This window comes from Protopterus annectens, chromosome 2.part1, assembly GCF_019279795.1.
Source record: "Protopterus annectens isolate FY-2018-M chromosome 2.part1, PAN1.0, whole genome shotgun sequence".
Taxonomy (NCBI): domain Eukaryota; kingdom Metazoa; phylum Chordata; order Ceratodontiformes; family Protopteridae; genus Protopterus; species Protopterus annectens.
In genome coordinates this window covers 420,592,165-420,604,560 of record NC_056729.1, presented here as the reverse complement: position 1 = coordinate 420,604,560, position 12,396 = coordinate 420,592,165, and the positions used below count along the sequence as shown (strand labels likewise).

The following is a 12,396-nucleotide window of genomic DNA, read 5'->3' as shown; positions in this document are numbered from 1 at the left end:
CCTCTACTTGACACTCATTAGACCCATTAGAGAGTGCAACACCCCTTTTGGAATGTACCTCACAAGACATCTGCAGTAGCTGGAAAGGCCACAGAAGTACCTCACAAAGAGGATTACTGGCCTCAAGCAAATGCCCTACACTGACCACCTCAAAAAACTCCAGCTTTATTCCGTAGCATATCGCCTACTCCGAGGTGATCTCTGCCTAACATATAAAGCTATGTCAAACCCAGAGCTGTTGGACATGCTACACCTAAAGAAATCCCAATCTCTCCCAGATACATGCTTTAGGGACCTAAACCTTGTCACCACAATAAACAGGACATGCTGGAGGGATAGATTCCTGTCCCAGAGACTTCCCATACTCTGGAACAGGCTACCCATCTATGTCAAGCAAAGTTCTTCATTAGCACTCTTCAAGAAAAAATTTGATGAGTGGATGGGAAATAGGAAATACACCCTGGGGATCACTTCTGTCTCTCTGCTCGACAGTGGCACAGGAAAATTAACTTTCTTGGGTGGCGTAAGCCAGGGAACCTTGTTGGCTAGGCTTATATAAGCCCCTGGGCTGATAGCCTAGTACCTACCTACGAACCTATAATTTACATTTCAAAAGTTTAAAACTTGTCTGCAATTTGCTGACATATTTGTTCACTATGACTGGCAGAGAGTTAATTGCTTTCTGTGATGTTACATCGGTATCTTTAATGCATATAAGTTTTACATATGTAAGCCACAGTTATTCCTTTATCACTTCTCATGCATTTTATAACGTTAGTGCTGCATTATGCTGTATGTATTTGTATGTATGCTTGAGGACTATATAAAGGAGGGAGTTTCCTAGCTGTCATTCCTCTTCCTCTCAACAAAAAAGTACAAGATCAAAGAGGAGGATAAAGGATGGTAAAGCAGAATCCATTATTGCAGAAGATTTGTGGAAAGAACTGTATAAACAAACATTCTGGATTTCTAAGCACTGGCTGCATGTGATGTGTTATTCTTCCCCAAATCCTTAACATTACTGTCTTAAATGGCACTCACTAGAAGGTAGATTCTTTTGATGGTCCTCAGTTTCATTATGCAAATCACCGAGATGCTGAAATATGGATCATGCCATGTCACCAAACCACTCTTTAGCAGTCATTCACTAATGATAACATCAGCTCACCAAATGAGTGTACTTCTTTAGAGTGGGGAAAATGTGGGTTTTTAGATGCAGTGTGAGGGAACAGATACATGCAGACAAAGAATAAAATGCAATGCACAGTTTGAATGGTTTTATATTTGTACCTGTAAAATAACTTGGTAGCTGGTGCATTCAAGTACAAATAAAATATGTGCACAGCAGCTGATAGCTGTGAAATACTTTTCTGTAAGTTGGCTTCATTGTGTAGTCATTGAGAATAGCTAATTAAAGCGATATTTTGGTTGACTTTATTAGACGTATATGACATTTTCTGTAAGCATTTTTGCGTATTGTGTTGCTGGCTGTATGTACTTTGGTTTAAGTATTAAATTGTGACACTCTGACTATAAAGACTAGTTTGTGTGACTTTGTAAACTGTAAAATGCTATTCATCATTATTGTAAAACTGTGTATACAACTTTAATACACTCGTATTCATGTGCAGTAAGCATGTATTCCCCACACACAAGTACTGTTTGAGTAAATCTGAATATGAGAATTGATAAACTATACTTATGTAAAAGTAACTCAAAAGTAACTAGCTACTTTAGTTAGTAACTAGTAATAGTAATATATTACTATTCTAGAAAAGTAATAAGTAATAGTAATGCATTACTTTCACTTAAATGTAACTAGTAATAGTAACTTATTACTTTTATAAGTAACTAGCACAACACTGTGGATAACAGATGGATTTATTCCCAGTTTATTTAGCTTTTCTGCTGTGCAAAAAGCTTTGGTCAGATCTAGATGTGCTGTGTGTACTGCTTTGCTTTCGTCCATTTCTTTGGTGACCTTTTCAGAAAAAATCCACCAGGTTAAGTAAGCATGACCTGCCCTTGATGAATCCAGTTTGAGACTGGTCCAATGTTTGGAGTTTTCCCTATGGCCTGACTAATTGGTTCCATTATGTCTCTCCATGGCTCTGCACTAAGTCACCCCTCATAGATTTCTGCATTCAATCTAGCAATGGTACCCTTATATCCCCAGACTTTTCCACCAAACTATTAGGAATTACAATTGATAATAATCTCACCTTTGACATTCACATTAATAACACCATTAAATCTGTTAATAAAAAACTGGGCTCCCTATATAGGATAAAACCTTTCTTGACTCCAACTGCCAGAAAGACTATTGCCCACTCCCACCTAATTTCAACACTACTGTATGCAGCTCCCATATATACTAATCTAAAAAAAAGTAATCTTACCAAACTATCCAACTCCTATAATAGTATTGCTAGATTTGCCACTGGAAACCCATATAGAACTCACCATTGTCATAACCTTCATCAACTAGACTGGCTGGAACTAAAAAACCTTCTGATACTTTCCCAACTTACCATCAGTCATAACATTTTTTATCAACCTAATAATACACCAGTACTAAACAACCTTATATCACCCTATAGGAATCTTGAGTCCTTACGCTCCTCCAATAAACTACTTACTAGGACCACCAAGTCAAACAACTTAGCTGGTGACTCACTATTCTCAAATACCGTGGGAAAACAATGGAACCTCTTGCCCTCTGACCTGACCACACTTCCATCCCTCTCTCTCTTCAAGCAAAGTCTTAAGGCATACCTTAAAAATCACTGGCTATGCTCTTGCTGTTACCCAGACTGATCCTCTGGACTTCTCATTGTCATCTCTTGGCCTCCCACTATCCTATTCTCTTTCCTATATTCTCCCCTAAATTAGAAGGTACTTAAGTAATCTCTACTACTTGACAACAATTAGATTCTTGTCTGCTGAGATATCAATGTACCCTGTTGGTAGTATTCTCTGCCTCTTGATTAATATACCCTCCTTTTTTCTCTCCCTTCCTTTTTTTTTCTAATAATATGTCTAGCATATAATCCTTAGGAAAAGTAACTGTCTGCATAAACTAGATTTACCAAAGTTTTAAAGGTATTTTTCTAATAGTGTCTTGGGATTGCCCTAGACTTACATGCTGTAAAATGTTCTGTAAATGTATGATGTATCTAGTTTAGTATTTCCTTTTGTCTTCCTAGAATTTATAGCTAATACCTTTTTGTCTATTTTAAACCTTTTGGTGTGGTGGTGGTATGTTTTACAATTGGAGCTTTTCTCCTCGGGCCTCTGCCGAAAATGGAAATATATCCAGCTGGACTAGCCCGGTTAACAAATGTTAAATAAATAAATAATAAAAAATGAGGCTGGTCTGACTTATGGTTCTGTAATTGACTGGACCTGTGGAAGGGCCTCCCTTTTGCAGGGGAATGACTGTAGCTGTTCTCCATTCATTTGGTACAAAACCTTTGTGGAGGCTGAGATTGAACAGTGTTGTTACGGATGTGGTTAATTGTGCTTCATGCTATTTAAGATGCATCCAGGGATATTGTCAGGACCCATTGATGCAGTATTTTTTAGCTTTTGATAGCACTTTTAGGACTTGTTCTTTTGTGATAGGTGGTGGTATATCTTTAGGGTCAGACTGAGGGGAGAGGGCTAATGTTAGAGCCAAATTTATTGGTCAGTAGGTTTGCTATATATTCAGCCTCAGTGTAAGTGACATCCATTCACAGTCAGCTCAGCACATTGCTGTTTTGTACTTTTGAGATTATGCACATAACTAAAAAAACATCTTGTGATTATCTTTGGCTTGGATAGCTATTTTACTTGGCTTTGGTGGATTTTATTAAGCTCCTGAGTTGTTTGTTTATTTTATTGACAAGTCCTCTAACATTTCTGGTAATTATTCTTCATATTTCCGGTCAGAAACGTATTTTCCTTTTTTATTATAAAGCTTGTTGATATTGTGGTTCCACCATGTGGGTATGTTTCTGGAGTTTGCCTTGCACTTTTTCCTGTAGGGTACAGCCTCATCTATGCAGCTGTTTGCATGCTGGTATAGTGTGGTAGTGTACGTTTCTGTGTATTCATTGGAGCTAACTGGGTTTGGATGGGGATTTGAAGCTTGCCAAAGTCTCACTTTGGAGTATGTAGTTTGTCTTAAAGAAATTTCTAAAGGTACCTTGGGTGGAAGGGATCTTTGGTTTCAATTTTATTTTTAAGGGGGCTGCTTTATGGTCAGACTTAACAAGTGATAAAAATATGCAAGAGACAGTGCAAGATGCTCCCATATTAGTAAGGACAAGATCCAATATGTTATTCCCCCTAGTGGGTTCTTTAACTAATTGTTCCAGGGTGATTGTATTGACAAAGTCCAAGAATCTCTGTGCTTGTGCAGTAGTGGTGATGTAGGTTTCCCAGTCTATATTTGGATAGTTTAGACCACCTAGAAAAATAAGGGTTTTAGTACTAAGTGATTATGGTTCCTGTACATAAGTGTTGTGGCTTTCTTGTGTCAGGGAGTTCTACAGCTAGCTAATTATAAGACACGTGACATTTCTGATGGTTATTTGGACATGATGAAGCTCTAGTGCATCATACTGACTTACCAACCTTGATATGAGTCTCTTCTGGATGAAGATTGAGACACATCCACCCTTTTTCTTCTCCTGCACAGTAGCTGGTAACTGTCTGGAAAGAGTTATAGCCCTGCACACCCTGCACAGAGTGCTCTCCATGTTTCAGTCACTACACAGACATCAATGTCCTCCAGGGTGAGAAGGGCTTGTAGGTAGAGGAGTTTCTTGTTTAGGCTCATAGCATTGATCGCTGTATATCTCTGGTGTACTAATGCATGTGATAAGAAGCAGGACTGTGGCTATATATGTGTGCCAGAAGAATGCAGTAGCAGACATCTGTACTTTGACAGGAGAAGTTAGTGGCGTTAGGGTATTGTAGCACCTTTGCAAAAGGTATCCTAAGAATACTCACTAATGAAGCCTTTTAAGGGTTGGTATGTGAAACAGTTTTCACATTGTCTTCAACATTTCATGGCTGGTCTGTTATGATGCAAGATAACAGTTCACAAAATAAAGTATTGCACTTTAGCATACTGGAAGACTCTGTTCCATTTTCATGTGTGTGCATTTAAACGTGTGAAGTCACCATACTGTTTTTGAAAGGGTCTATATTACAGTGTAGAACTTGTATAAGTTTGAACGTTGTAATATCGAACCCAAAAGTCCAAAAACCAATAATAGCGAAGCCACGGCACATCAATTTTTTTCCCAGGGAAAAAAATAGGTGGGTCGTTTTTGGAGCTTTGCTATTTCCTCCACTGTGGTGCGATCTCGGAGTTGGTATATTTAAGTAGCGGGGGTTGGAGGGCACAGCCCCCCCCCCCCACTTTAGTTTAAGTTTAAGGTTTGATTTATTTATTTATTTATTTTTTTGTCGTGGAACAGCGATTTTTTTTCCCTGGGAAAAGAATTGCTGTTCGGTGTTTTCGTTATTGTTGGTTTTCGGAGTTTAGGATTCGATATTACAACATTCAAACTTATGTTAGTTTGACATTGTGATATAGACCTTTTTTGAAAACAGTGCAGAATACAAGAAAATTATTTTTAAAATCTTAATCTTCTTTTTGCTAGCAAAAGACATATTGCTGGGGAGCATCTTTAATAGCCCTGAAGCTGTGGCCTTGATCAGATGATATCTGATAACTGTTAGGGAGCATATCTTCCTTCAACATATCAACTGTCCTGTCTGAAGTTGTCAGTTTACCACATCCTGTAGTCATGATAAGGCTTCCTGATTTGTAAAGCATACTTTGGAAAGCTGGGTTTCAGTTTTTTGGTTCCAGTTTCATGGTTTTTTTACACCATGACTCTTGCACACTGTTGCCTGAGCATGCCATAGTTAGACAGCATTTGAAAGAAGCTATGCTTTTGTGAAATGGTTGCAGTTTTGGAAAGGGTAACCATACAGTGCTTCATGTATTAAGTCAACATCATGAAAAGCACTGTATTTTGCTGAAAAAAAAACTCTAGTGATGTAGAGAAGTCTTTCACATATGAAAACCAATCTCCACTATGTCATACAAGAAAGAGCAAGCTGTGTCTCAGCTAATTAATAGGTGCCACTTTAGTAAGCTGTAAACTTAGGTAACCTATGATGTAATCTAAAAATGCTAGAAGCAAAATAGAAGAAGCTTGAAAAGGGCATTTTTTTATATGCACACATAAAAAGACAGGTTGTAGTAACTGCTATTTCCTGCAGGTGGGATTGTTTGGCTTTTAGGAAATTTTCATAAACACCCATAATCCTTAAAAATGTAATTGGTTGGGGAAAGGAATTGAACAACTTATGAGGTGATTGTTTTCTTAAGTTATTAAGAGAATTAACAGGTAAGCCACATCTCATCTATATAATGGCTCTGTTATGCCTGTACAGTTTACACACAGCTACTTTATTTTTGTTTTCCAGTATCTTAATAAATGTCTGTATACACAAAATCCTGGGGGACTCCACTTGAGACTGGTCTCTGTGGTAGTAACTTCCCCTGTTTTAATTTCCTGCATCCTATCTGTAAGCCATTTGGCTTCCAAAGCTTCAGAGCAATATCCACACAGTCAAACCACTTCTTAGCTAATGTGTGTTTGAGTAGAGAGTCTTACAGCACTTTATTCCAGCTTTTATCCTTATTTATGAAACTATTGTAAATTTGTTGTTCAATGTGCACTGTCCTTGAGGTATCCATATTAATTGTGTCCATCTGTCCAGAACTAAATTTACCACATTAAGGAAGTGTGGTGGTATGGAGGTAGAATAATTTAGTAGGGGGTAGGAGCAGTCTCCCTCAGCATGGGAGCTGATGTATAGGTAAAGTCCCCCACAAAAAGGAGATATTTTAGAAATATATTTTAGTTCAAGTACTGTTTTGGCTTATTCATACTGCGGTGGTGGTGCTGCGGTAGCGTTGTCGCCTCACAGTTAGACGTTGCCCGTTCGATTCTCAGAGCATCTTCTGTGTGGCGACATGCGTGAATGGGCGTTCCTTCATTGAAGGTTGTGTGTTAGGCCCGGCAAGCCAACACGTCAAAATCTACTGCCAATCATTAGTGGACCGGAGTTCCGCTGTGGCGACCCCTAACCGGGAAAAGCCGAATGAAAGAAACAAACAAACAAACTGTTTTGGCTTATTGTTTGAAATAAAACAGTACTATGTGAAGTAGTCTTTGTAAAACAGTACTGTGATTATCCTTCATGGTATATCACAATTTTTTTTTAACCTTGAGGCAAACAGCACATAGGTATAGTAATCAGTAAATGATGTCATCGGGGTGAACAGCTGTTGCAGCAGAATTTGAAGCTGGGCTTCACAATCCAGCACTGATATGCATCCCACATCTACAAAGCTTCATCAGGCATCCCATTCTTATTGGTTTATGTGTCTTTATGTAGTAGTGGTAAGCTTGCAATCCGGTGAACTGCAATAAATCAAGGTAATGCTGAAAAGAAAGCTGAGATTAAAGTATTAAATTTTTATTAATTCTTGTTTTAAAATATATTCTTTTTATATCTTTAAGGTGTCCTTTCTGCATTTATTCCACAAACCGTCCTGCAGCCCTAGAGTGTCACTTGAAAACGCACTACAAAATGGAATACAAATGCCGGATTTGCCAGGCAGTCAGAGCCAATCAGTTGGAACTGGAAGTACATGTCCGTGAGCATCGCCTTGGGAATCATTACAAGTGTGATCAGTGTGGCTATCTTTCGAAAACAGCCAATAAGCTCATTGAGCATGTACGAGTCCATACTGGTGAGCGGCCTTTTCACTGTGACCAGTGCAGCTACAGCTGCAAGCGAAAAGACAATCTTAACTTACACAAGAAGCTAAAACACGCTCCTCGTCAGACCTTCAGCTGCAGTGAATGTATGTTTAAGACCACACATCCTTTTGTATTCAGCCGACATGTGAAGAAGCACCTGAATGGAGAGTATCCAGAGGAGGAGAAAGGTCAATCATCAATCACATTTGAAGCCACATCACCCATCGTTGCTTCAAAAGCCAGAAGTCTTTTGTCACCTCTTTCACACATGACAGCTTCTCAAGCACTGCAGACTGTAGCAATGTCAGCAACACAAGGTGGCAGGGCAAAATCTGAATCAGCACTTAACGTTTTTACTTTGAATGGCACTTCATCACACTTTGATAATTACAGAAACTGTGATTTTGCTCACCTCATTCCTTTGACATTGCTTGTCCCAAGGAACCAGTTTGATACGACATTCCATGCAGCTACACCCCAGACTGCACCTTCAGAAGCTAGTTCGCCGAAACACTCCTTCTTGGCATACCTTGGTCTGACTGAAAAGGTAGAAACCGCGTAGGTGTAACATATATTCCTGTGCTGGAACTTGAAGGATGCATATTTAAGCCCCACAGATAAGGAAGCACTGGAACTCTGTGCTGCACTGTCAGTAGTATGCTCTGACAGCAGCTGCATATGCTTTATTCATTTACATAGAGGCTACTTTTCTAAAGCCTAAGAAAGGTGACCTGTTGCAGATACTTCAGTTTTTGCAGTGGCATGTTGCCAGTACTGTAAATATCAATGATACTGTGTATTATTATTAATGTTTTGTCTTTGTGTCGATTACTTTTTCTCCCCAGATATCATTCTGTGGGTTGATAGACAAGTATTTTGATGGCAGAGAGGACTTGTGAAGCAGGCAGTAAAGCTCCAGTTCTTTTTCTTTAAAGTACCCTGTACTTTCAAAAGAACAGTTTTGTAATGTACTTGAAAAAATATTTGAACTGCATATCCCAGTTTGCTATGAAAGTGGATTGTTTTGGCAGGTTTTGTGCACTTAAATATTTAATTCTTTTTATTTTTGTTGAATCAAAAGTAGAATTGTCCACAATTCTTCAAGGCACTTCTGTTGTATCATGATCTTACTTTTTGTCAGGTCATTTTGTGCAGTTTTGCATTATTTTATCCTTGTTTTTTTAATGGAAGGAGACCAAGTCTTCAGTATTTCCCTTAATTTGAGTAGCCACTGAAAAATGCAACTCAAAATGTATGAGTATAAAAAAAGCTGAAGTCAGACAGGACAACTAGGGTCATGAAGTCTGTCTAAAACTTTAACAAAAACTAAACGAGTGGAATGAGCAGCCGATAAAGAACGACTTTGTTGGTGCAAATGCATTATTCTCTGCCTTTTGTTTATATTTAGCACTTCATGCGAGTTGCACTGCTAGATGTGATGGACTCACACCATTCAGATTCATGTAATGTATACTCTTTTATCTGATTACTTCCAGCAGTAGTCTGCTAAGAGTTACTGAACCTACTTGGTATATTGACTGCTTACTAGTATACATACTTCTTGTGTGCCAGGATCAGGTACCTCAGTAAGCTGTTTTACTCTTAGTTATCCTCCCCAGCTCAAGCCATTGCATTGTTAGGGACTGTCTTGCAAAGGTAGTCATTCATTAGCAGATCTTGCATCTACGTTGTAAGTGGTCTAAGCAGCCAATCATTTAGGCTGATCTGTTTCCTGCCTTGACCAAGCAGCAGAACCCTTAATTAACTGCATTTATTACTGTCTGCATGGTTTCCAAGGTGTAGTGCTCAGACTTAAGATCCTTCCTTTCTGTAAGATGGGAGGGGCCTCCCAATAATACGTAACATGTTTTTTTTTTTTTTTAATGATTAGTGCACTGCAAGAAGGGAGGCTTAGATCTTCAAAACTTGAGAATATATAGTGTGCACCACTGAGTGCAGTGGAAAATGTTAAAACCTGGTAACCTGTGGTGTTTCTTTAGTGGGAAGCTAAGAGGGTGTGAGAAAAATCACACGTGATGCAGTGGTTATTTGCATTGTGAGAGTAATGTATTCTCAGTACATATTCCATGAGGTTTAGAATCCAGACAAAAGATAAGTTAAAGACTCAATTCTGGGCACAAGTGCTCAGGCTAAAACTAAGGCAGTTTTGCACAGTGCTTAATTCTTGCACTAGTTTTTGTTTGTCATTGAAATAATGTTTCCTATGAAGAAACAATGGATTGATTAATGATTATGTAGTAAAGTTTAACTGATGTTTTCCAGGAAGTTAATACTTTTTGAGTTGTACAGAGTAAGCAAAAGTTAACTAGTTTCTAAGCTGTTCATATAATTCCATGTTTTGTATCCCAAGATAAATACATGTTTGCTAGTAACTATGGTAATGATGGTTGTGCTGATTTGTATCCTACCTGTTTGAATCCTGGCCAGTTGTGGTGACACCTGCCAGTGGTGTACACCTGTAAGGGACTCTTATTTTATTCTTCTTGAATATTCTTCTTGTTAAAATGATGACATGTTTTCATCATCTAGAAGCACTTTATTGCAGTACCCAAAAAGTGATTGATTGATTAGCCATGAATCAGACCTGCCAACATTTCAGAGGTCAAGGAGATGATGGTTTGGGCCATCTCATGTTGATGCTTTTTTTTTTTTTTTAAGTCATCTGTAATAAATTTAAACATCAGAATGACAGAAAGGCAATATGTGGTCAGCCTACTTTATCTCCTGCAGTAGACTTTAGGTTACATGATATGAAGCTAGCTCTGAAGACGTCACCGAATACTTACACTCAGTGTGTTCATACTACCTTGCATTACTACAGTAAGTGCTTGGGTTCTGCATTTGTTTGCTTATATTTTGTTGACAAGCATAGTGGTGTTTTATTGTGTTTTGGCAATCTTGTTTAGCACTTTGAAAGATGCATGACATTATTAATTCCAATATATATATAAATATATATATATATATATATAAATATATCTATATTAATTTTTATATATTTTGTAAGAGCAAAGCATATGGAAATTTTGTTTTCATAGAATACTTGTCAGTGCCTCAGAATATGATATTCATTTAGACTGTATCATCAGAACAGTAAAACTGTCTGTTCCAACAAATTTAAAGAACTTTATGGAAGGTGGGAGCTGTGTTTCCACTATTCATTTGTAGAGTATTTGTAAATCCACAACGTCCTGACAGTGTTTATAAAAATTCCTTTGTAGGCAGTTTGTTGCCAAAAAGTATTTAAATTTGTAGGAACAATGCAAGTATTTTCTTCTCTATCTTGAGCTCTGTTTTTTTTTTCATTTTTTCTCAGTATTCCATACTAGCACTTAAATGGAGAATGTTTCTATTAGGGCTGCTTTCTGGCAAGTTTCACCCATGTCATAGCACATTGCATGTTTTTTGTGCAGGCTATGTCCCATTTTCAAAATGCTGTATCATTTCATTTTTTACATCTGTACCTTACCTGTTTTGCCATAATGGCACCTAGTTTCTTTATTATAATGATCAGAATGTTTCAGTATTGCAGCATATGATGCAGTAAGTGTCCCTGCACTGTCTTTTCATTGTTTCTGTAGATTTATTTTTGTTCTTATTTTAAAGACTATATCTTCAGCAGTTGTACTGTTTGCACCTGGCATTTCAGACACATTGTACTATGTAAACATTTCTGAGCATTATCAGGCTGTACAGGGTCACTTTGCCAATAACTAATGGTTAGTTACAGATTTTTTTCTGTTGTATTGCCAATTACCATGTAACTTGTTTGAAAGTTTAATATACTCTAAATAAAAGTATAACTTTTGTTGACTACACTCCTTGCATTAAATAATTGCATACTGCTGCTTAATAAATGTGGATTTGGATATTTCATTTTTAAGACTGAAGTGTTATTTTAATTTAACTGATTCTTCCATTGCATATGACTGATGTTAGTCTTGTTTGTATTTCAGCTTGATTTTGCTTACAACATGCAGAACATGTATACACTGTGGTATTGTATACAAGTTAAATCAGTATACACTTGAATATTGTCTTTCCCAAGTTTTGCCACTGATCTGAAGATCAACTAATTTATGGATGTGACCTTATGGTTCCTCTACCCATAGTCTCGCACTCAGCCTGATGGCTGCTGTACCTGCAGTCAGTCAACCCATCCTTTCCACAGTAGGAGGAACTGGGCATCCTCTGACTAAACTAGAGCCCTACAGTCCATTTGTTCCTGCCCAGGAATCACAATCAACATATCCATTCTGCTGCAAGTCAGGTGGCAGGATGTGTTCCCACTTGCTGGTCCTGTGGGGCTGTCTACTCTATCCTTTGACAAAGCACCCTCTCCCCTAAGGCAGGTCTACCCAGCTCCACTGTGTGCTGCTCCCTAAGGGGAAGCTTGCCTCCACATGCTAAATTCTCCTCTATACAACTGTTCTCAGCAGTGTAGACTCTCTAGGCTGGAGGTCAATAGAGTGGGTAACAACAAAAAGCAAGAGGTACTAAGTAACTTTAAAAAATTGTTGTAATCGTAAAAGTACTG

General features: G+C 38.1%; 1 protein-coding gene across 1 annotated transcript in view; it reads left to right on the top strand.

The window, feature by feature from the left end:
* Positions 1-11,735, top strand: part of ZNF827 (zinc finger protein 827) — a 1,349,262-nt gene extending 1,337,527 nt beyond the window's left edge. Inside the window, exon 13 of the mRNA XM_044062231.1 lies at positions 7,596-11,735. Within this exon, the coding sequence (XP_043918166.1) occupies positions 7,596-8,400 (805 nt within the window). The 3' untranslated portion in view covers positions 8,401-11,735. The remainder of the gene's footprint in view (positions 1-7,595) is intronic.
* Positions 11,736-12,396: the final 661 nt, after the last annotated feature.